This window comes from Ochotona curzoniae, unplaced genomic scaffold (assembly GCF_017591425.1).
Source record: "Ochotona curzoniae isolate NIBS_2020 unplaced genomic scaffold, NIBS_Ocur_1.0 scaffold_3208, whole genome shotgun sequence".
Lineage (NCBI taxonomy): Eukaryota > Metazoa > Chordata > Mammalia > Lagomorpha > Ochotonidae > Ochotona > Ochotona curzoniae.
This window is the reverse complement of record NW_024467106.1, coordinates 17592330-17617882: the sequence shown is the minus strand read 5'-3', so window position 1 is coordinate 17617882 and position 25553 is coordinate 17592330. Positions and strand designations below refer to the sequence as shown.

Below are 25553 nucleotides of genomic sequence, written 5' to 3'. Positions count from 1 at the left end.
AGACCTGTTCCTGGCTTTGGTCCAGTCTGTCTCTCTCCACTGCAAGTATTTGGGGAGTGGATTGGGGACTCTGTCTCTACTGCCTGTGTTAAAAAATGAGTTGTCTTTTAATTATTGAATTACAATAGTTCTTTATGTGCCTAGATATAAGGCCCTTACTAACTATATGGTTTGCAAAAATATTCTCCCATTCAGTAGGTTGATTGCCTCTCTACTTTCTTGATGGCATTTTTTATAGAATTTATTTTTATTACAGTGTCAGATATATACAGAGAGGAGGAGAGACAGAAATATCTTTCATTCGATGATTCACTCCCCAAGTGACCTCAACGGCAGGTGCTGTGCCGATCCAAAGCCAGGAGCCCAGATCCTCTTCTGGGTTTCCCATGCAGGTGCAGGGTCCCAAGGCTTTGGGCCATCCTCAACTGCTTTCCCAGGCCACAAGCAGGGAGCTGGATGGGAAACAGGGCTGCTGGAATTAGAACTGGTGCCCATATGGGATCTTGGCGTTCAAGGTGAGGACTTCAGCTGGTAGCGGGCCGTGATGGTATCTTTTGAAGTATGCAGATTTTCAGAATCCTGATGAAGTCCAGTTTTTTGTTTTCTCCAGTTGCTTGTACTTTTGGAGCCATAGTAAAAACCATTGTCCAATTCAGTATCTGCACCTATGTTCTCTTCTAAGTATTTTATAGTTTTTACTCCTTCAAATAGATAGTTAATCCATTTTGTGTTCATTTTTAGACATTAAGTTTTCATTCCTTTGAATACTAGTGGACTGAATATCTTCCCATGGCTTTTTGGATATTGACATTTGTTTAATGAATTACTTCTTGATTTCTCTGTTTTGTTTTCCCTTTAGTGCTAACTCAATTGGAAATAATTTTTTTTTCCCTGAAATGTCATTGGTTTTAGACTTGGTTCCATTAATAATGAAGACATTTTTTTTCTGTCCTTCAAATTCATCTTTTCTTTATAATTTCTGGCTTTGAATCCTTTCTCCCCATTGAACATTAATTTATCTGTGTATTTGGGAGGGAGGGGGAGAGAGGAAACAGGCTCCGGTTGCTGGTTCCTTTCCCATTTGCCATAAACTGCAGGATTTGCACCGGGCCTGAAGCTGGGAGCTGGGCTGCAGCACAGGCCTCCTACATGGGTGGGAGGAAACACATGAGTTACCTGTGCTGCCTGTGTGGGTCTGTGTTAACTGGAGGTTGGTGCTTGGGAATCGAACTGGTGTCTTAACTGCTGGCCTACACACCTGCTGCTGACACCTGTCTTTAAACCTAAGTGGCAATGAACCTATTGCTGTATTTTCTTCTATTATGTTTATGCCTCCATTTTTAATTTTGATTCTAGACCTTACTCTGATGTGAAGATTTTCTTTTTTCAGATGGCATATGTGTTATTTCAGAGCCACTCCAGACCAGTCCATCACTGGTATCATCATTCACATATCTGTCTTTGGCAGGTGTTAGAAGCAAGCGTTCCTGAGCAGCGTCCAAGCCTTTCTGTTCATTGACATCTTTAACCATTGTCATTTGAACTGTCATCACTCGACAGCACGTTTCAGTATCTGATTAGATAGGTCTTCATCTCTCTCCCCACCTTACCATATAGTTTGTATTTAAAACTTTTCTATTTCACGCATCTTTTTTTTTCCAAAGATATATTTATTTGAAAGACAGAGTTACAGAGAGAAAGGGAGAGACAGAGAAAAAGAGAAATCTTCCATGCACTACTTTATTCCCGAGATGACCGTCACAGCTAGAGCTGGACCAGGCCAAAGCCAGGAGCTGGTAGCTTCTTCTAGGTCTCCCACATGGGTGCAGGAGCCCTAGGATTTGGGCTGTCTTTTGCTGCTTTCCCAGACACATTAACAGGAGGTGGGTCAGGAGTGGAGCAGCCAGTGCCCATTTGGGATGCTGGCATCGCAGGTGGCATCTTTACTTGTTACGAAATAGTCTGTAAAAACTCCGATTTATTTTTTTATGGTTCCTTTAGTTGATTAAACTGTTAAATATAATACCCTAAAGACATGAATGCATTGTATCAAAATGGTACCTGTGCTACCATGTTCATAGTGGAACTAGTCACAGTAATCAAAATATGGAATCACTCAAGATGTCCACCACCAGATCAGTGGATAAAGAAAGTGAAGATTAGTTAGCTGTGAAAAAGAATGAAATTCTGTTATTTGTATCAGACTGATTGTACTGGAGGATTTCATGTTGAGTGAAGTAAGCTTAACACAGATATCACATGTTCTTCCATACATGTAGGAGAATAAAATCTTTTATAAAGAAATAAAAAAACATTAAAAATGCCTGTATCAATTTTACTCAGTGTTGTATCCATCTTTGTTTTAAATCTTTGTCAGACAAATTGTTAAGACTTATATACCACTATAGTTTTAATGATGTGTGAATATTTTAAAATTTGAGTGAATTTGAACATCTTTTTATTTGATTCTTGTTTATAGGCCTTGACTGTTTTCTTGTTGACCTAGTCATGTTACTTTTTGTTCGCTGAACTCTTTATTCACTGGAGCATTTAGCCTTTGCTTGTGATATAAATTTAAAATATATTATCTCAAACATAGATGCTTAGTTTTAACTGCAGTTGGTAAATTAATAAGGAGTGAAATATTTGGTTGAGCTCTCAAATACTTAAACTAGCTTGGTGATTATTTTTTGACAAAACTTTTAATTTTGATACTCCTTTTTTTTTTTTTAGCACTGTTTTCCTAGAATCGGTGTTTTCTATTCATTTGAAAAAAATAGGAAAAACGTATTTCTGTCACATGTGTGTGTGCACTAAATGATATTTGCTGAGGTTTGTAAAAACAGTAGTTCAAATGCAAAAAAGAGAAATTTGGACATTGCAGCTTCAGCAATTGAGATCTTTGTTCGGATTTCCTGTTTAGAAACATCAGTTTTCCAGTAACAGTCACAGAAAATATGCCTTTTCAGGAAAGATTTATTTACTTATTTGAAAACAGTGACAGAGGGTCTGAGAAAGAGAGAAATCTTCTGTTCATTGGTTCATTCCTAAGTACCTGTAACGGCAAGGGCTGGGTCAAGCTGAAGCCAGGGGTTTGGGACTCCATCCACATCCCCCATGGGGGTGCCAGGGCACAGGTGCTTGAGCTGATCTGCCGCCTCCCAGAGTGCGTTAGCAGGAAACTGGATTCCAAAGAGAGCAGCTGGAACTGAAACTAGCACCCCAAATACAGAATATGAGCTGTGAGCTTTCCAAAAAGCAGTTGCACTTACAATGCCTACCCCAAGGAATAGTTTTATTTCACAGATTATTAAACACTGTTACAAATTATTATGGCATATAATATATGCATAAGTGCTTTGCCAAAGTGTCCAATGCTATAAAATAGCAATATGCCAAGATTAAACCTTCATGTGTTTAGTGGATTATTGTAATGGTTGACAAACAGGATTTTTTGGAGGATACTTTGGACATACAGATGGCATTCCTTAACTTGCAGTGACTTCATGGGATTCTTCCCTTCTCCCAGGGTAGCGATAGGCAGTGGGATTCCCTTCTTATATTTTTTACTTTTAAAACAAGCAGCCTAGTGAGCATGCAGTGATATCCCAGATTATTTCTTTAAAGATTTTGACCTAGCAGATACGTTTAAGCTCTGCCCTGAAGGCTGCTCGCAGTTTGGCTTTTTGTTCTCGGAGTTTTCGAGTTCATAGCAACACCTAGTAGTGTTCGCTCGGTGTCTGGTATGTGCATGCAGCTTGTCAGGCTCTTGGTTTACATGCTACTACTGATGGCACTTAATTCCAGCAGCAGGCCAGGTTCCCATGCGTGAACCAACCTGGAGTGTAGTAACAGTAAAGCTGAGAGTAGGTGTGCATCACTAAGGGAGCTCAAAAACAGGAAGAAACACATTTCTGAATCCATGTATGCTTGGGAGTAATAATCCTGGGCACGAGAGTTCACCCCAGGGTTCTTTTAAATGTCAGGTTCCCCAGTTCTGTAAACACCCTTTGAATGTTTTAAATGTGAAGAATGGACCACTGATTCAGGAAGTCATTTGTGACGCTGCACAAGGCACGCCTATCCGGTTATTTGTTTATCAGGCCTTGCTCCCAAGTCTTAACGGAAATAAGTGAGAGTATGTTCAATAGGACTCATGAAAAAACAGCAGAAAATATCCATTGGAGGGTGAGTACTGTGTCAGTTAGGATGCCACCTGGGGTGTCGGTGTCTCATAGAATGGTGCCTGTTTTGAGTCCCAAGTCCCCTTCTGATCCAGCTTCCCATGGATGCAAAATCTGTGGGGAGAAGATGGTGATCAAAGTAGTTGGGTCCCTGCCACTCCGGTGGGAGATTCAGGTGGGCTTTTGGCCTGGCTTGGACCAGGCATTGCAGGCATATGGGGAATGAGCCAGAAGATGGAAGATCTTTCTCTCTTTCCCTTTCTCTGTCTCTCTGTCTCTTTTTGCCTTTTAAATAAAATGAAAATATATTTTTTAAAAAATTAAAAGTACCACCGGATTTGGTTACCAGAAAGTCATTATCATATTTAAGAAATAAGTTTCTTCTCTAGGTTGGGATAGAGCAGAGAAACGCAGCATTGAAAGCAGTACCAGAATTGGTTTTGTGGTTGGACTTGGGAGTTGAAATGTCAATGGAGAGAGGAGGAGTTGAAATAAGTGACTCTTTAAAAAAGTTGACATTGGGGCCCGGCACGGTGGCGCAAGTGGTTAAAGGTCCTCGCCTTGCACACCTGGGATCCCATATGGGCGCCGGTTCTAATCCCGGCAGCCCCGCTTCCCTTCCAGCTCCCTGCCTGTGGCCTGGGAAAGCAGTGGAGGACGGCCCAAAGCTTTGGGAACCTGCACCCGCGTGGGAGACCCGGAAGAGGCTCCTGGCTTCAGATCAGCATAGCATTGGCCGTTGTGCTCACTTGGGGAGTGAGTCATGGGACGGAAGATCTTCCTCTCTGTCTCTCCTCTCTGTATATCCGCCTTTCCAATAAAAAAATAATAAAAATAAATCTTTAAAAAAAAAAAAGTTGACATTGTAGGAAAAGTGAAAGTCAAGGAGTGGTTGAATTTATTTTTCCCAGGTAAAGAGAGAACCACCAGGTGGGCAAGTGTTGAAGATAGAGGACGAGGAAGTATAATTAGTTGGTGATGACAAGTGTGTCATAGTGAAGTAATTGGGTCAAGGCCACAAATGAAGTGGTTAGCCTTGGAGAGGGAGATGTTGACCATTGGGACTTACTGAATGCTGGTAGGAGTGGAGTGCCTGGGGCATTTCCATGTGATGTTCTTACACCTGGTTCCCACTTCAGAGAGCTGAGACTGCTTGGCTTGAAAGATTATAGTATGAGAATGGCAACCTAAAGGAATGGAGAGAACCTGACCAGAATAAGATTATTCTAAATGATGGCCATACACTATTGAGCGAGCTGCTCCGATATGTTCAGTAGGCTCAATGACTGGCCTGGGTGGCCTTAACTTCTGACCCAGAGTTGCCTGCCCAATACTCTGTCCTGGTGTAAGCTCCACTGCGTGTCAGTCTTGGACTTGTTACCCTCTCCCCCAGGGGACTTCGGCATTTTATTCCTGTGTCTCCCCGCTTTTCTTTCATTTCTGAAATTATGCCTTTGAAGATGTTCAGTTTGCTGTAAGGAAATGCCCCACACCTCATGTCTCAACTCTCCTCTGTACCCCGCCACTGTGTCCGTTCAGTCGAACACAGGATGTTTCTGAAAAGGGGCAGTCCCCTGAGGCTGCAAACACTCCCAACAAAATCCCCCAGACTGTCCCAGAGGGTTTGCTCTGTGGAAGGGATCAGTGAAAGTGTTTCTGGCATAGTAGCTCATCTTGTTCTTAGAACAACAATATGAAGGTAGTTCTGCATTACCTGCATTTTATGGATGAGGAAACCAAGGTATCAGAGGATTACCACACTTGGAAGAAGCAGCACAGGTGAGAGATGGACCCAGGTACGGGGCATTGTTGAAAGCTAAACCGTCCTGACTCTCCAGAGTTCTTTGGAACCAGGGCTGTTGCATTCCCTCCTGCCCCAAGTTCTAAATTTCTAAGGGTGCTGGAGTTGTCAGTTCCTAAATCTTTCAAATGCTTTGTGTTCTACATCTGTAGACTGCTTGTTAGCCTCCGATTCTGAGTGGCCTAGTAGCTACTTCTTAAAGTCGGTTAAGTCCACTCGTGCCTGTTGCTATATCTTATTTCTAGTGTCTTTTGTTTCTGGGTGTTTATAAATAAAAGAAAGAAAATCTCTTTATTGCCATATTATGAGTTTTGAGGAGTTTGTGGACTTAAATGTATGTATTAAAATTTCTGTCATTCTGAACTTGAACTGCTAGATTGATTTAACCTTCGAAAATGTGTGAACTTACCACTCAACAAATCAAAGGGAAATGCATGTGATTGTTCTGGTAGACATGGGAAAACCCAGACCCTCAGCTTGGTTGTTTTCTGACTTGATTTATACCTGCATATGTGATGGTGTCTGTGAGAGGCCATTCGTGTGGGCATGGTCAGGTCCTGCTGCTTAACATGCATCTGTATGGATAAATCCCAGAAGCTAGTGTTAAATGACTAAAGCAAAGTATAGGTCTGTTTTTTATGTAGTTCAAATGAAAAGACTAACTTGCTGAGTAACACATTGTTTTCTATAAAGTATAGGGGACAATGAACCAAGAATGTGAGATCATGGTCCCCTCATGGAGGATAGGAAGAGGTAGGATCTGATTGGCTGACCCCAAGCCTTCTCCATAGTGGCAGTCTGATTGTCAAGGTTAGTGGTAGGTTAATGATATGGTACTAGTATTACTACTCTGCTTTATGATTTAGGCATTTATAACACTTTTGTATTGTAGTAAAACAAAACAAGACAAAAAATCCTAAGGGCCAGGCACTGTGGTACAGTGGCTACGCTGCCACTAGGAAGCCAGCATCCAACGTTGGAGTGCTGGCTTGTTTGGGCTGCTCTGCTTCTGATCCAGCTTCTTGCTGATGCACCTGGGAGGAGTGGGTGATGACTCGGGTGCTGGAGATCCTGCACCCACAGGGAGGCCTGGGTGGAGTATTGGCTCCTGTCTTCAGGCTGGCCCTGGCTGTTGTCCTGTTTGGGGAATGAGCCAGCAAATGGGAGATCTCCTTTCAATCTCTCTGTCAGTCTGCCTTTCAAATAAATAAATAACTAATAAGCAGAGAGCCTTTGGGAAAAAGCCATGAAAGTTGGTCATTTTGGCTATCTCACTGTCTGCAATTCAGTGACATCAAGAGCAGTCATGGTGTACGTCAGCAGCTTCTTAAGGTTCATGTTTTCATCACTCCCGTGACTCAGGTCCCTGTCCCACTTCGCTGCAGCCCCTGCAACACTCATCACTTTCTGTCTTTCTGGATTTGCTGACTTCTTAACATTTCACATAAGTGAGATCATGTATTACTTTTGTATTTAGGTTCTTCTGCTTCTCGTAATCATTTTTCAGAGTTTAACCACAGTGTAGAATGTTTCAATGTTTTATTCTTTTTTGATGGCCAAATGATATTCCATTATCTGGATATGTGATGTTTTGCTCACCAGTTCACCCATTGATGGACATTGGGCTGGTGTCTACCTTTTGGCCATTATAAATAGGACTATGATGATAACTCACATGAAGTTTTTGGATGTACGCTTACTTTTAGGAGATATACAAATGGAATTGTTGAGTCATGAAAACTCTATGTTTAACTTATTGAGGAACTACCAGGCTGTTTTCCACAATGGTTACACCGTTTCACATTCCTGCCAGCACTGTAGAAGGGTTCCAGTTTCCCCGCATCCTCACCAACACTTTTCTTTTTTTTTTTCTTTTTTTTTATTATCACTTTTTTTATTGGAAAGGCAGATATACAGAGAGGAGAGGCAGAGAGGAAGATCTTCCGTCCGATGATTCACTCCCCAAGTGAGCGCAATGGCCGATACTATGCCAATCCGAAGCCAGGAGCCTCTTCCGGGTCTCCCATGCGGGTGCAGGGTCCCAAAGCCTTGGGCCACCCTCGACTGCTTTCACGGGCCACAGGCAGGGAGCTGGAAGGGAAGCGGGGCTGTTGGGATTAGACCTGACACCCAAATGGGATCCTGATGCATGCAAGGCGAGGACTTTAGCTGCTAGGCTGTTGCATTGGGTCCAGGAAGACTTTTTAATCAAATATTTGATAAGTTGCTGTGGAGCTAGATAAAACCATGCAACTAGAACTATTGCATTTCCTGGATAAATATGCCCTTTTCTATGTTTCAGGGAGTATGCTATAGTATTTTATTTCTTGTGTGATAAAATTGGCAAAGTAATTGTAGTCTGTTCATGTCTTCTTTCTTACTATCTGTATTAACTACTACCGAACAGTCTGTTCAGTTAAGGAGCACTACTCTTGTCCAGATGGCTGATGGGATGCTTCGCCAGCCTGACCGTTTTTCCTCATACCATCTCATCAATCACTCTCGGTGTTTCCCTTCCTGCCTCCACAGCCACTTCCTGAGAAGTTTGTGGTGAAAGGCGTTGTGGATCGCTTCTCGGAGGAGTTTGTGGAGACCAGAAGAAAAGCCTTGGATAAATTCCTGAAAAGAATTACGGATCACCCCGTGCTCTCTTTCAATGAGCACTTCAACGTCTTCCTGACAGCGAAGGTAAGGATGGGCTCGTGCAGATTCCTTTCTTAGATGGTCGTTCCCAGGAGCTCTGTCACGGAAACCAGCCCGACCCCTCCCTAGCCGCCTTCACACCCAGCCCGATCAGCAGATGTGGGCGATTGCTTCACGTCTTGGGATGCACTTGCAGTTTCCATGGTAGGTTTCTGGAGACTCCCCCTCTACCACCTCAGGCTTCCTCTTTCACAGCCAACCAGTTGGCAATGAGCAGAGGAAGTGAGACTATTTCGCTTGTCAGAAGCGCAGAGGTTCCTGAGGCACTTGTGACGGCTTCCGTGCAGGGCCAGGAGGGAGAGGAGGTACGCTCGAGAGCGTTTGCTGAGTATGCTATTCGCAAGAGCCCAGCTTGGTTTGCACAGAGGGAAACGGAGTTTGGAGGGTGGTGCTTACTCAAGAGGCATCACTGGGATTTGGACTTGGGCCTTTGTGGCTCCTGAACTCCCACTTTGCCCCGTATCAGACTGACCCTCACTTGTCAGGTAAGCGTGTTCCAAGCATTGGCCAGGAGTTTGTCAACTCCTGTGCATTCACGTCATGTGGCTGTTCACTAACTCTTACCTGTGGCAGGACCGGCCAGAACAACCGGGTAGGAGGCCTGTGGTCATTGTCTCCAGCCACTTAGCTTCAGGTGTCATACTCCCGCGTTCAGCCAGACACACGTCTCAGGAGGGCAAGGGTTTCGAGTCTGCATGCTTCCCTATTTGCCTTTTCGCAATTACAAAGAAAGTTTGCAGGGAACATTGGAAGGCGTTAAAGGCTCCAGAGAGCAGTCTTTTGTTTGGATTTTTTTTAACCCTCACTTGGCATTTAGCATTGTGGGTGACATTCCACCCTGTTCCTTGTCCGTTTCTCTTAGAGGCCTTTTCAAACACAGGTTGAATTTGCGTGCTTTCTTTTTTTGCTTCTCCATGATATACAATTTTGTTCATGAGGTCTTGTGATCACATCATTTAGAAATGTTGTGCCTGTGGTCTAGCTCGTCTGTGTCGGTCGTTCTAATGAATTGGCAAAAACGCTGTTGCTGAAACATGAATGTATAGTTTCCCAATTTTTATGTTTCCAAATAGCCGTTTATAGACAATCACAAATTATGACTTAGATCAAAGTCACAAAGAATTCAAAAGTGAAGTTGAACTTGTTACTCTGGTCAGACTAACTTTGAAACCACTTGACTTTAAAAATCACCTGCGAAATGTGAGCGGTGTAAAGTAGTCTTCCCTTGACACGCATAAACCGCAGAAGTGGCTTTGAAGAAGGGAGAGGCAGCAGTTCAGATACGGGAGATCCTGATTAGATCAGGGGAAGGCCTGAAGTAGGAAGTACATATTTCTCAGCTCTTGCTTTTAGCAGATAAGAGAGTGCAAACAGAAACACAAGTGAGTCTTGCTGGGGTCTGAGATAGTGACAAGATTTTCCCAGCATTTGAATGTATACGTGCTTCTAACAATTTTGCGATGGCGTTTACCATTTTTGTAAAAAGTTGAACATTACCGGTAAGTCCCCTCATAGCTTTAGGGGAAACATTTGCTGGACTGGAATCACTACCAAAATTTTAACAAACCCAATCATATTTGTTTACCCACAGAAGGCACTCTTACTTAAAATCAGGAATGTTGAATAAAAATATTCTGTCATCTGTATTCATGATCTGATTTCTGGGATATGAGACAGATTATGGTGCACATAAAAAAGTCATGAGACATTTTTGTTATGTAATAAATAAGGTGGTGCCCACCTGTTACTCATTAGTAGCTTTTTAAAAAAAAAGATTTACTTATTTTTATTGGAAAGGCAGATAGGAGGAGAGACAGAAATACCTTCTGTCCGATGGTTTACTCCCCAAGCGGCTGCAGCGGCTGTAGCTAAGCCATTCCGAAGCCAGGAGCTTCTTCCAGGTCTCCCACACGGGTGCAGGGTCCCAAGGCCTTGGTCCGTCCTTGACTGCTTTCCCAGGCTACAGGCAGGGAGCTGGATGGGAATCGGGGCTGCCAGGATTAGAACCGGTGCCCATTTGGGATCCTGGTGCATTCAAGGCGAGGACTTTAACTGCTACGCTATTGTGTTGGCCCCTTATTAGTAGGTTTAAAAAAAATTTTTTTTAATATAAGCTATCAAGTCCCTGCTTTCATTCCTCTCTTAAGGCCAGGAAAGATCATTTGGTTCCAGGGATGTATTTCTTGGGATTCTCCAATCGCTCTGTCAGTGTGTCCTGTCCCCAGGGTGATGTGTTGGTTCTTGTTGGCATCTGGATGAGAGACTCCAGTGGTTTGATCTGTCTTGAACTCAAACAGACTATAGAGATTTGGGCTGGTCCTGTGCCTGCCTCTTTTCCCATACTGTGGCACTAGGGACATGTGTGAACAAAAATATTTTTGCCTTTCTCAACAAAACCCATTTTAAATTTGCATGAGGAATTTTCTTGGAGAAGTAGGTGGGTGGGCGTTTGGCTTCTTGGCTGAGAGGCTGACTGGGGCAGCCGTGTTCAGGTCTTGCCTGGGTTCCGTTCTTGACGCGGTCCCGATTTAAGCTTCCTGCTAACACAAACCCCAGGCAGCCGCAGGGAGGGCTCAAGGTGCTGGGGTGCCGCCACTCACGTGGGAGATGTGCAGCTGGATTTCCAATCCTGGCATATGGGATGTGAAGCAGTTAATGAGAGCGTGCTCTTTCTTTCTAAATGTCTCTGTCTCCTTGCCCCTCTGAAAGTAAGCAGTAGAAAGGGGTGTGTGTGTGTGTAAAAGAGTGATGGATTGATTTATATAGCTCTGGGCCAAGTGGCATGAAAAATATTTTTAAAAAACATAAAAGTCTTTCAGTGTCTTAATCAAAATCCAATTAAATATGACTAATATGAATTAGATGAGTTGAAGCAGAACAAATTCTAGCCTTACTGCAGTTTTTGTTCCTGAACTAAATGTACTTAATAGCTAGATTTTTTTCTTGTTTTAGATTTCTAACTATGGTAAAATACACATGATATACAATCTGCCTTCTTAACTGCCTCTGAGTGTCCTGTTCAGTGGTGTTAAAGCATGTTCAAGTTGCGTGTGTGGCCCCACTACAGAACTTTTTCTTCTTGCAAACCTGAACTCTGTCCTTCCAATAACAGCTCCCGTTGTCCTCTGTCCCCACCCCTCAGCTCCCTTCTCAGCTAATATTGTTTTGATGATCTCGTTCTATCTGTGTGCTCTGCCTTGGTGTCCCTGGGACCACCCTCCAAAGTTCTCCCTGAACGTAGCAGATAATACTGCTACTGCTACTGCCCAGGGTGCCCATCTGAACCTAGCCCTGCTCCGTAGCACACCCCACCTACAGAAGCAGTCACAAGGACTCGGGAGCTTCAGCGATGGCCTTAGGAAGGCCTGGTGCATCCAAGGATGTTTTTGGGAATGACAAAGGACACGTGGAAGGTTGCGGATGTCCTCCGAGGGAGGGTGACTGTGAAGGGAAGGCGAGAGACAGAGTGGATATCGGAACATGGCTGTCACCTTTCAGGTGGTTGAGCCCTGCATGTGTTTTCAGGCTAGAGAATTAGAAGCTGAAGAGACAGCCAGGAGTGGGAGCAGGGCTAGCTTTGGGTAGGAACCAGAACATAATCAAGAGCCTTGACTGCATGGAGGAGTGACATCACTAGGGAGTCTCTGCTGCCTGTGCTGGTGGTGACCCAAACCTGAGCCTGTGTCCAATGAGGCAGCTACAGTAACCCCTAATGCCTCATTCTCTGCTTTATTCTCACATCAGAACTCAGTCCCTGGAAAGCTATAGCTGCCTGTTGGGTCCCCACCCTCACCCCCAAGGAGCTGGGAATGAGCAGTCTGTCTGTCCTGAGGGTAGGTAGGAGGCTCAACATACCTTCTGTTTTTGATTAACCTGGAAGAAATTCAGAGTTATTTACATGTACCATAGTTGGAGGGTTTTTTTTCTTTAATTTTTTTCCTTCCCCTTCCCCCCCTTCTTTCTCTTTCTGTCTTCCTTTCTTTTTTCAAAAGGGAGAAGGGCATGGGGAGGGGTTGGGAGAATCCCAGAGCCTATGAAACTGTGTCACATAATGCAATATAATTAATAATAATAAAAAAGGATTTCAGGGAGGGCTGTGAATGAACAATAATAAACATTATTATCTCAAAAACAAGATTTATTTTACTTTATTGAAAGGCAGAGTAACAGAGAAAGAGATCATCTGTGTGGTTGTTCACACCGCAAGTGACTGCAAGGTCAAGACTGGGCTTGGGCCAGGCCAAAACCAAAAGCCTGGAACTCCATCTAGGCTTTCTGCATAGATGTCAGGAGCCCAGATACTCAGGCCATCTTTTGCTGCTTTTGCATGCACATTAGCAGGGAGCTGAACTGGATAAAATGTAACTGGTACTTGAAATGCTGCACTGACTGGGGGGTTGCTGTTTCAGGTGGCAGCTGAGTTGTCCTTCACGAGCTGCCAGCCACCGGCTGCTGTCATCATTCCCTGAGTTCTGCTTTGCTTGTGTGGATCTTATTGAATGAGATTGGGATGCATGGATCTGTGTATGTGTCTGTATGTGAATGGAGCACATTTCAGAAACCTGGCTCCTTAATTTTGTTCCTGGAGATCACATACTATATTATGTATGGGAAAAGGAGATTTAAAAAAAATCATAGGTTCTAAAAATTATTTTGGAACCACTGCTGTGTTTGAAGGGCAAATTGTGCTCAGATGAGTGAGCTTAATGGAAGCGTCGGAGTCCAGCTTTGCAGGAGGAACAGGATGATGGCCAGCACACACTGTGGGTCAGGTGGGACTCCCACTGAGTTCTTGAACTCATTTCCTGGTCTTCTGCGGTTTCCATGCCCACATGGGAGCTGTTGTGAGGAGTTGGTTGACCAGATCCGGGCAGTGGGTGATTGAGTGCCTTGAGTCATTCCTGGGTCATCCTTAGGACCTGAATGCCTACAAGAAGCAAGGCATGGCCCTGCTGACCCGAGTGGGCGAGTCCGTCAAGCACGTCACTGGGGGCTACAAGCTGAGGAGTCGGCCTCTGGAGTTTGCAGCCATCGGCGAGTACTTGGATACGTTTGCTCTCAAACTGGGAACCATCGACCGGATAGCCCAGCGGATCATCAAGGAAGAAATAGGTGAGCTCCTCCGTCCTGGTCAAGCACTGGGATCCTGGTGGCAGACAAGGCATGCAGGTGTGCAAAGCTGAGTCACACTGCAGAAATTAAACTGGGGTGATGGAAGCAGGCCATACAGCATGCATGAAACCAAGGCAAGCAAGGAGGGAAGGAGCTGCCTGCAGCTTGAGTGTCATCTTGCACGCCGTGATGCAACCTGTGGCTCAGCCTTGTGTTTGCTTTTCTCATGGCAAGCAACCACTTCTCAGATTCTAGACCTTTCCTCTCCTGTGGCTGTTAAAGTAGTTTCAGCAGTGGAGCTGTGGACTCAGCTGCTCTTCATCCATAGGAAGCAGAACTTTCAAAGCAAAGTGAGCTGTTTCCTCCTGGCAGAAAGGTGATTCAAGAGAATAGCAGCATGGTGACTTGGGCTTGCCAAGGTTCTGACCCCAGTGAGCCTGGAGACTTGAAAACGACTCACTCAGTCCCCCCTGCCTCGTTTCAGACTCACTGGAGCCGGGCTGCTGGCTCGACCCGTGCTTATCTTGCCTGGTTCTTGCTGTCACCTCCATGCTGCCCCTCTTAGGGCCACTTGCTTTGCCATGTCCCAGGATGGCTGGTCTTTTGTCTCCTTACACATGTGTCGACCAGACAAATATGGACGGTGGCATTGATCATGCCGGCACAGTAGCTGGCTATTCATTGGTTAATAAATGGTAGTCACATTTTTTAGGAATGACAAGAGTTCTGGTGATAAATGATAGGCCAACTTTTTTTTTTTGCCCCCTGTGTATATTTCCTCACCTTTAGCAGTGTGGGACCTGCAAAGACAGCTGTGGTGCTGACTGCACTAACCATCACATGGAGTTGGGACGGCTACTGAGTGAGGGACTGATTCTATGACTCATCTCCATAGAAAAAAACGTTCCTAAAATGCCAGTCTTTTTGAATTGTGACTGATTTTTCCCCACTTTATTATTATTTTTTTAAAGATCCATTTATTATTATTATTTTTTTTTTACTGGAAAGTCAGACACACAGAGAGGAGGAGAGACAGAGAGGAAAATCTTCCATCTGGCTGGAGCTGAGCCAATCCAAAGGCAGGATCCAGGAGCCCACCTTGGGTCTCTCATGCAAGGACAAGATCCTAAGGCTCTGGGGCGTCCTTCACTGCCCTCCCAGGCCACAGACAGGGAACAAGATGAGGAGTGGGGCTGCCAGGATTAGAACTGGTGCCAATAGGGGATCCTGGCACATGCAAGGCAAGGACTTCAGCCGCTAGGTTACTATGCTGGGCCCTTTTTCCCCCACTTTAAAATTATCCCCCTATATTTATGTGAAACTCAGCCCTCAATGCCTGTTAAAGTACTACTTCAGAGTACAGATAGACAAGTGGTCGTTTTTATTGTTATTGTTGTTTGTTTATTTTTTTTAAAGGCAGAGTTACAGAGAGGGAGAGAAAGAGAGAGAGATAAAGTACTTTCATCTGCTGGTTCACTCCCCAAATGGGAGCAAGAGCCTGAACTAGGCTTGTTGGAAGCCAGGAGCCAGAGGTTCTTCCAGGTCTCCCTCATGGGTGCAGGGGCCCAGGCACTTGAGGCATATTGTGGTGCTTTCCCAGGTGCTTTAGGATGGAGATGAATCAGAAGTGGAGCAGCCAGTACTCAAACTGGTACCCGTATGATATGCTCGTGGTGCACTCAGCAGCTTTATTCATTGCACCATAGCACCTGCCCCCGGCAGTTGTTTTTACAGGTGTTTAGTGGGTGGAACTCTTGCATTTCCCCATAAGGTCTTGTGGTCCCTGCTACGCATGGCCTGGCGTTCCCATCATGGGCTGGGATAGATGAATGTTATGGTGTTCACAGTCAGGCTTTAAAAAGTACATAAGAAACAGAACATGTTCCATCCATAAGAGGCTGAGTGTTTATAATCACCTGAGATGGTCAGTGTCCCCTTTATCACTGTTATTGGTACTGCCCCTTAAATAATGAAGATCTAATCCTCACTGTACCTACATTAGGGCCCCAGTATACAAAAATGAACCCACAGAGAAATATCGGTCTCCCACATGGTTGTGAGACATTCCAGTGGAAGCATGATGGACTTGGAAAAATTCACGAAAGACACACATTATGGACCTAGAGGAGAGAACAGAGAGGAGGGCAGGGAACTTGGGGAAGGGGAGGGGAGAGCACAGTGCCAACCAAATTGTATATATATATATATAAAAATGTTTGCTGATTAAGGAAAAGAAAGAATTGTTGAAGGAGAATGTGCTCAGGTGAATGAAGAGCCGTGGAAACCTGCCTCGGCGCAGGGAGCTCTTGGCTGCGCTGACGATGCTGAGTGAGCAAACCCCGTGCGTTCAGCCCGGCCGGATCTTGACTGGTTTTCTCTTCCCCATTTCAGAGTACCTTGTGGAGCTGAGGGAATACGGACCTGTGTACTCCACGTGGAGCGTGCTGGAGGGTGAGCTGGCCGAGCCCTTGGAGGGTGTGTCGGCCTGCATTGGAAACTGCTCTACCGCCTTGGAGGAGCTGACAGATGACATGACTGAGGACTTCCTGCCCGTGCTCAGGGAATACATCTTGTACTCTGACTCCATGAAGGTAAGCTGGCTCCTCCCAGCGCACGCCTCGCTGTTTTCCATGTACTAGGCGTTGTCAGAAAGGAATGCACGAATTCCTATTTGCACGGGGGGTGACCCTCTTTCTTGGTTGTATGGAATCAGACATATGGACTTAGGTGAACACATATAAAAAAAACATGCTGGACCAAAAATGTGAACAAAAATTAAGTAGTTTAGAAGAAGAACATTTTCCCCTAACTTGAAATTCTTTTTTTTTTTTTTTTAATTTCTCATTAACAGACAAAAACTGTATAAATGTATTAAAGTACCATGTAATGTGGAGGAAATTCTTGGCATTGGTCTCTGAGAATTCAGGCTGCTATGGAAAAAAGAAGCGTAAGGTAATTAGAGTTATTGGAAGTAAAAGTATGATTACTCAAGTATGAGTTAAACTGGAAGATGAGATTGGAGAAATCTTGGGAAGTGGAACACTCAGAAGTAGTAGTTGGAGAGTAGAATTAAAAATCAAAAGCATTGAACATGAGAGACACAGCAGAGGAGTCCCACCTGTGATTGGGAAGAACCTCGGCCCGAAGGAGCAGGGGAAACTGAGAGAACAGGAGAGAAAATTTCAGGGAAAATGGAAGAAAATCTCCCAAGGCTGTAGACACCATCTTCAAATGACGAAAAATGTGCTAGCTGTCCAGCAGAAAGCAATGGAGAGAGAACCCACCCAGAGTGCTATTAAATTTTATAGCGAAAGTACTAAGATTGTGAAGGCATTTAGAGAAAGAGGGAGGTGATGGCATATAAAGGGAGATGCATCAGAACAGCTTTGGTCCAGCAGTAATGGGTGAGAAGCGACAGGGGAACCGTGAGGGTGAAAGGTCTTAACTTCCATGTGCTGAATTAGGGTGAGGTGCAGGGTGATCTGCCTCAGTAGCCCCATGAGACCTCCCCAGCTCCCTTAGGGTTACTGGATGGAGGACTCAGACTCGGGCAACTCCCCCTGGGAGACTGGCTCTGGTTAGGGGGAGACATGTCTGTCTTTCTGGCCGGCAAAGAGAGACGAGGCTCACTGGTAAACATCCCACCACCAAATAGCCTCTTTCCTGTTTGCCAAAAGAGACCTGTGTGTCATCTGTCAGTCTGTCTTTGGGGCAGTCCTGGGCTCCTCCCATTTAGGAAGGACATAGAAGAAACTGATCTTAGCTCTTTAGAGAGAAACTTAGTAGTCAACATTGGCTTGTAACAATGGAAAGCCAGAAAAAGTGGAGAATTGTAAAAATACTGTGCAGCTTAAACAGGGGATTAAAAATAATAACAAATAGAGTAGTTGTAATAAAATTTTTAAAAGAGGGTCGGCATTTAAGCTGGTGGTTGAGGTGCCTGCATCCCTCAGCAGGGTACCTGGATTTGATTCCTGACTCAGTCTCTTGACTCCAATTTCCTGCAGATTCTGGGAGGCAGTGAAGGGCCAAAGGAAGTGGACTCCTGGCAACACAGCGGGGACCTGGATTGCATTCTGGGATCCAGGCTGCAGTGCCAACCCTCGCTAGGCTGTTGTGGGTATTTTGGGAATGAACACAAAATGGGAGCTCCCTGTATATATGTGTAACTGTCTGAATCTCAGCAAAACAAACCAATCCCTTCAAAACTTAAAACAGACCTCACTGTCAGAAATTTCAAGCATGCACAAAGACACAGAGATTACTATGTGCCTGTCCTGTTTCTTCTTGCTCTGTGATTTTAGAGTTTTGGTATGATTGTTTTAGAGTTTTGATCCAAGTAAAAACAGAAAAACAGAGCCCATTCCTGGTGGGATGAGTCACGGTGTCCTGCATTCTTTACAGAGCTGTTAATAAAGCACTTTCAAAGGCAGACTTTCAAAGGGACCAGGGAAACGGTTTGGACTTCCTCCTCTGTAAAGAGAAGGTGCTGTTGGTGATGGCGACGATGACAGGCCAGAGCTGAGATTCAAAATCATCACCTGGAGCAACTTTTATGTTGTTACTTACTGGAACAAACACCAAAAACCAAACCTGGCTTTAAATTTGCAGCTCATTCTTCTATGCAGAATTGTCCTTTTAAAGACTTAAGCCATGCACATCACATGTTTAATCCCGTGGTTGAACCAGCTGTAGAGGCATCCTGACTTTCTTAATGTGACACAGAATATTCTACATTCCTAGGGGAGTTAATGGTATCTGTTTTTGCGAATAGAAACAAGTTGGGGCAACCCTGGGGGTGGCCCTCAATTTGTATCTTCTATAGACACACACTCTATCGGATGCTCCTGTACCTTGCTAGACTTAACACTCCAATGTATAATCTAGAATATATTAGTGCAGATAGCTTTGTTCTTGCACATAGCACGTGTGTTAGTACTTACCACGTATTTGTACTCAAAGCAGAATTTTCAGTTATCATTTATGGAGAATTTTTGTAGCCTGTTTATTAAAACCTTGAGACATGACTTGCGGGAGTAATTGAAGTGATGCATCAAAGAAGCTCTTGTTTTCCGTTTTCACACCCACATGTGAGGTATATGTATTGGGTTTCTTGTTTACTGAGACTGAAAAAAAATCCGTTGGGTTAATCAGGCTCGGGGGAGGAGGATGGGATTGTCCCCATGGAGGCTGGGGCAGGGCACAGGGAAGTATTGCACAGCTGTTTCTGGCATTCGAGCCTACCCCAAGGCCAACCCAGCTTGCAAACATCTCATTAGAAATGAGGCAGTAGCTCTGGCTCTTCCTAGCTTGCAAACGTCTCCCAAGTAAGGCAAGAGTGACTTGGTGGCAAACCTTGGAAATTCTACCAGTTTGTGGAGTGGGGGAGAGGAAGTTGCAGGGCTTATTGTTGTAGACATTGGGCTCCTGAGACCATGACCCATTTCCCATATGTTTGGAAAGAAACACAAAGGGTAACTTCCTCAAGACTTGAACAAATACTACTGATTTTGCGCAGGTAGCACATTCAGTGTGTGCAGACAGAGGAGTGTGAAATGGGGGTCTAGGAAACAGACAGTGGGCACTTCTCCCTCTCTACCTCCTCTGAGGCCCTGGAGCCCGAGAAGGAGGCGGTGGGTGTGGTGTAGAAGCTGCAGGAAAAGCTATAAGGAGAAAGGCATGATAAACAGTGGATTTGATCATGCACGGAGGTCCCTAGTGCTCACAACTAGCGGTGTGAGAAGCGGGTGCAGAAATTTTGGCTCCGAAGTTTGTCTGCCAGTTGGAGATAGCTTCACAGCATTCCTGGAGACTCATCTCACACAGCCAGCCAAACCACAGGTGGCTTCCTCACCTGGCCTGCCTTTTCCTGCCAGAGACCAGAAGGTGGAGCCAATGAGTCAGACTCCTGGTTGTTGGCGACCAACTCCAGGCTTATTCCTGAACCTTTTTTGAAAACTAAAAAAAAAAAAAAGAGAGATTTTTTTTTTTCCCCCTGAAAGATTGAGTCATTAGAAATGAATGTCATCGGAAGGGATCGTCCTGCTCTCGAATTGTAGCCTTAATGAATTAGTTTCTTGCAATGAAGGTAAAAATGTGAACTGTAATGTGATGATCTCAAATGTTTTAAAAAGTTAGAAAAATGTAGGACCAGCACAGTGGCACATCAGACTCATCTCCCACCCAGGGGCACTGTCATCCCAAATGGATACCAACTCATGTCCCAGATGCTCCACTTCTGATCAAGCTCCGTACTTACAGCACGGCTACTACTTTGGGGCCCTTTGCCCACATGGGAGACATGGAAGAAGCTCCTGACTCCTGGCTTTGGATCAGTTCAGCTTTGGCTGTTGCGGCCATTTGGGGTCTGAACCAGATGATAGAAGGCTTTCTCTTTCTCTCTTTCTCTGTAAATTCTGCCTTTAAAATAAAAATAACATTTTCGGGCCCGGCGCGGTGACGCAGTGGTTAAGGTCCTCACCTTGCACACCCGGGATCCCATATGGGCGCCGGTTCTATCCCGGCAGCCCCGCTTCCCTTCCAGCTCCCTGCCTGTGGCCCGGGAAAGCAGTTGAGAACAGCCCAAAGCTTTGGGACCCTGCACCCGTGTGGAAGACCCGGAAGAGGCTCCTGGCTTCGGATCTGCATAGTATCGGCCCGTTGCGCTCACTTGGGGAGTGAATCATTGGACGGAAGATCTTCCTCTCTGTCTCTCCTCTCTGTATATCCGCCTTTCCAATAAAAAATAATAAAAATAGGGCCCGGCGCGGTGGCGCAAGTGGTTAAGGGTCCTCGCCTTGCACGCCCGGGATCCCATATGGGTGCCTGTTCTAATCCCGGCAGCCCCGCTTCCCTTCCAGCTCCCTGCCTGTGGCCTGGGAAAGCAGTCGAGGACAGCCCAGGGCTTTGGGAACCTGCACCTGCGTGGGAGACCCGGAAGAGGCTCCTGGCTTCGGACTGGCATAGTATCGGCCCGTTGTGCTCGCTTGGGGAGTGAATCATCGGACGGAAGATCTTCCTCTCTCTCCTCTCTGTATATCCGCCTTTCCAATAAAAAATAATAAAAATAGGGCCCGGCGTGGTGGCGCAAGTGGTTAAGGGTCCTCGCCTTGCACGCCCGGGATCCCATATGGGCGCCGGTTCTAATCCCAGCAGCCCCGCTTCCCTTCCAGCTCCCTGCCTGTGGCCTGGGAAAGCAGTCGAGGACAGCCCAAAGCTTTGGGAACCTGCACCTGCGTGGGAGACCCGGAAGAGGCTCCTGGCTTCGGACTGGCATAGTATCGGCCCGTTGCGCTCACTTGGGGAGTGAACCATCGGACGGAAAATCTTCCTCTCTGTCTCTCCTCTCTGTATATCCGCCTTTCCAATGTAAAAATAAGAAAAATAAATCTTTAAAAAAAAAAAATAATAATAATAAAAATAAATCTTTAAAAAAATAACATTTTCAAAAAGATTTTTTAAAATAGAAAAATTAAACTGAAGGAAAAAACTGAGTGGGACTTTACCCCTTTGTCATGAAACCTCACCAAAATGGCGGCAGGAAGAATTTATCTTAAGACGAAGACCGACAGGTGGGGAGCTGATAGCAGCACACAGAACTAGAAAAGCAGGTCGAGAGGTGAGAAGTGACTTTAATGACTCAAAAAAGTCTGAAGTGATTGTTGTGGGAGAAGGAAACCGAAAAGCCACTTGGGTTACATGGTAGAATTATCTGGAAAGGCCAAGAAATGACGGGACTGAGGGCGAGACACTCCTGGAAAGAAGGCCAGGTCGGGAGTCTGTTTAGGAATCCAAGATTCCTCTTTCTTTTCTTTCCTGCCAGTCCATGTCACTGACCCTATTACACTCTGGGAGGACAGAGGCAACAGTCTCTAGACCAAGTTGTGCATGTTCGGTAAAAGATGATTGAGTTTTGAGACTAGAAGTCACCATCATTTGCTGTTTCGCTCTCAGCCTTGTTTCCATGCAAGAATTAGAAGAGCCTTTTTCTAGAAATCTAAACAGGGGGCTTGGTGCAGTGGCCTAGCAGCTAAAGTCCTTGCCTTGCCCACGCTGGGATCTCATATGGGCGTGGATTCTAATCCTGGCAGCTCCACTTCCCATCCAGCTCCCTGCTTGTGACCTGGGAAGGCAGTCGCGGACGGCCCCAAGCCTTGGGACCCTGCACATTTAACTCACAGGATGCTTTTGTTCCCAGTAGCATGAGCGTGTGAAAGGGACTGGTGAAAGGGGCAACCTGAAGTGAAAAATCATTTGATCAGAAATTGTGATACCCTGAGACCAAGTTGCTCATTTTGGAAGGAAGGTGCCCTCCTCCTGGAAGGCCCACAGGCTCTGTTGGGTATCTTATTTTTATTCTCATTTGAGCTTCTTTCTTTGTCCCTGAATACCTAGCACTGTGCACAGGCTCCTCCTGGGTCTCCCGTGTGTCATCCCCTGGCACCCTGGCATGCGAACCCTTCAGTTCTGCTCATCTCTGCATTTGGCTGTGCTGTGCTTGCTTTAAATCTTTTCCCAGGTGTGAGCTAGTATCTTTCTTACACAATAATTTTAAGCTGAAAAAATCTCCTGAATTTTAGGAGGTTTTTCAGTTGCTGCTGATCTTTTGGGCCAGTTGGGACTGCCTCATCCCCTGCACACAGTGAGCGAGGGGACAACCTGTAGGGGAGGATGTGAGCGTGCACTCTTGGCTGGTACAATAAGGATAGGGAACTTTTCTATACACGCTGACCATCGGGATGTTTTCTTGGGAACCGATCCAGTGGAGATGTTGAACGCCAAACCACAGCTTGTATCTGTGACCTAGTTTCCAGGAAGGTTTTGTCACTGGAGGATAAAGAGTGCTTGCAATAAATATTTCGTGAGTGATATAATTATAGACCTCCTAGTGGCTATTATCGGTGTGTTATAAATATTTTGGATGACAGGTATTATATTCTTATTGTTCAACCATTTTATTATAGAAAAATTCAAACAAAGTGAAAGTCAGACTCAAAGTCCAACACGTCCCACATGCACTTCAGCCAACTTCAGCAGCTGTCCCCTTGTTCTTTCTCTTACTCTCTCATTCTGTTTCTGCTGCTGTCTGCTGCCAAACTCCACCCCAAGAGTTACTTTAAAGACAATCCCACCCCAAATAATATACAAAAATACTCAGTATATAACACTCAAATATGCAACCTTTCCTCAAAAGAGAAAAATTGCCCCACATTATCACATCTGTAAAAACAGACAATCCAAACAATGTCTTATGCAGCTAGCTGCTTCTCACATTTTCTTAGAAACTGCTTGTTAATACCATTTTTAGAGAGAAAGAGAGAGACAGACAAAGAGCTTTCATCCATTGAGTCATTCCTCCCAAATGGCTGCAGTGGCCAGCGCTGGGCCTGTCCAAAGCCGGGAGCCTGGGGCTTCATCCTGCTCTCCCAAATGGGAGGCAGGGGCCCAAGTATTTGAGCCCTTTTTTGCTGCTTTTGCACGTGCATTATTAAGGTGCTGGATCAGAAGTGGCACAGCCAGCACTCCCAATTGGAGCTCAGGTAGGATGCCTGTGTCCTAGACAGAGAGTTAACTCGGGACACAGCTGGCACTGGGGCAGACCTCCCAGGACTCCCATAGGGGTGTAGGAGCCCAAGCACTTGGGCCATCTTCCACTGCTTTCCCAGGCCTGTTCACAGGGACCTGTATCAGAAGTGGAGCAGCTGGTATTCGAACTGGCACCTGTATGGGATTAGACCACTGTGCTACAGTGCTGGTCCTATTACTTTTTTAATTTATATTTTAAATTATCTGATCCAATCCCAGCTGCTCCTAGCAGCCTGCTCTGGGGCAAGCTAAAGCCAGGAGCCTGGTACTGAGTCATCATTGACTGTCTGCAATGGTGTGCCTTTGTTGGAAATTGTAGCCGGCAGTGGAACTAGGACTCACACCTGGTACTTTGCTATAGGATACAGGCACAGCAAGCAGCATCATTAGCACTGTGCTAACACCTATTTATTTTCTTAATATTTTAAAATCTCTCCTATTATTTGGTTTTTCACCACAGTTTATTTATTAAAGAAACATGCTGCTGACTCCATGGCATAATAGGCTAAGCCTCTGCTTGTGCTGGCATCCCACATGGATGGCGACTCAAGTCATTATTGCTACATTCCTAACCAGCACCCCGCTCGTGGCGAAGGAGTGCAGTGGAGGATGGTCCAAGTCCCTGCACTCATGTAGAAGAAGTGAAAAAAGCTCTTGACTTTGGATTGAACCAGTTTTAGTTATTTTGGTCATTTGGGGAGGGAACCAGAGATAGAAGATCTCTGTTTCTCCTTATCTCTGTGTAACTCTGTCTTTAAAATAAAAATAATGTTTTTTTAAAAAGAAAGAGAAACTGAGGGGCTAGCATGTGTACAGTGAGTCAAGCCCCTACTCGCAACACTGGCATCCCAAATGAATGCTGATTTGAGTCCCAGCGGGTCCATTTCTCATACAGCTCCCTGCTAATGGCCTGGGGAAGCAGTGGAAGATGACCCAAGTGCTTGGGCTCCTGCCACCAACATGGGAAACCCGGATGGTGTTCCAGGCAACTGGCTTTGGCCTGGCCCAGGCCTGGCTGTTGCAACTGTTTGGGGAGTGAATCAGAAGGGAGAAGATCTATCTCCATCTATCTGTCCATCTCTCTCATAACTATGCCTTTCAGATAAAAAAAAAAATCTTTAGAACTATAGTAAAAAAATATTTTTTAAAAAATAAAAGAAACTGGGGCCCAGCACGGTGGCAGAGTGGCTAAAGTCCTCGCCTTGAATACCCAGCATCCCATATGGGCGTTGGTTTTAATCCCGGCAGCTCCACTTTTGTCCAGTTTCCTGCTTGTGGCCTGGGAAAGCAGTCGAGGACGGCCCAAAGCCTTGGGTTTCTGCACCCACGTGGGAGACCTGAAAGAAGTTCCTGGCTCCTGGCTTCGGATCAGCACAACACCGGCCATTGCTGCCACTTGGGGAGTGAATCATCGGATGGAAGATCTTTCTGTCTGTCTCTACTCCTCTCTGTATATCTCTCACTTTGCAATAAAAATAAATAAATCTTTTTTAAAAATAAAAGAAACTGGATTATTTGTCCTATATTCATTAGAAGAGAAGTGTAATGACTTTCTAGATTACTGGGATCATTTGAAGTCTTGAGGAAATGTTCTACTTTAAATATATATATATATAGGCGCGGGGCTGGCATTGTGGCACAGTGGGTTAAGCTGCCATTTATGACACTGGCATCCTATATGAGCATCAGTTCAAGTCCTGGTTGTTCCACTTCTGATCCAACTCTCTGATAATGCACCTAGAAAAGCAGTGGAAGATGACCCAAGTGCTTGGGCCCCTGCCACCCCCATTGGAGACCCAGATAGAGTCCCTGGCTCCTTACTTCAGCCTGACCCAACTTGGGCTGGGGAGTGGGGGAGCAAGCATTCAGATATAAGCTTTCATTCTCCCTGTCTCCCTCTCTTTATCATTCTGCCTTTCAAATAATCAATCACCAATCAATCTTTCTGAAGTCACTTTCTGAGTATAAGACTCTCCCTAGGTACCCTTACTGCGATCATACCCTCTCCCCCACCACCAAAATGCAGCGCTTCTATTCTCCTTGCTTTGTGCCTCTCCTTTAAACCTAGAGTCACCCTGCATGTGGTGTGTTCCTGTTTATTGCTGGCTTTCCCTCAAGAATGGAGGCTCCATAGGGAAAGGGGCTTTTCTGTTGTATCATCCCCCCGT

The 25553-nt window shown here is 45.2% G+C and overlaps 1 protein-coding gene and 1 pseudogene across 3 annotated transcripts in view; one reads left to right on the top strand and one right to left on the bottom strand.

Annotated features, from left to right (window-relative positions):
- SNX30 (sorting nexin family member 30) overlaps window positions 1-25553 on the top strand; it is a 103657-nt gene that overhangs the window by 55673 nt on the left and 22431 nt on the right. For all 3 annotated transcript variants that reach the window (XM_040963485.1, XM_040963486.1, XM_040963487.1), the window contains exons 4-6: window positions 8515-8673; window positions 13605-13800; window positions 16192-16391. In XM_040963485.1, coding sequence (XP_040819419.1) covers window positions 8515-8673; window positions 13605-13800; window positions 16192-16391 — 555 coding nt within the window. The remainder of the gene's footprint in view (window positions 1-8514; window positions 8674-13604; window positions 13801-16191; window positions 16392-25553) is intronic.
- LOC121172514 lies at window positions 10777-11089 on the bottom strand (annotated as a pseudogene).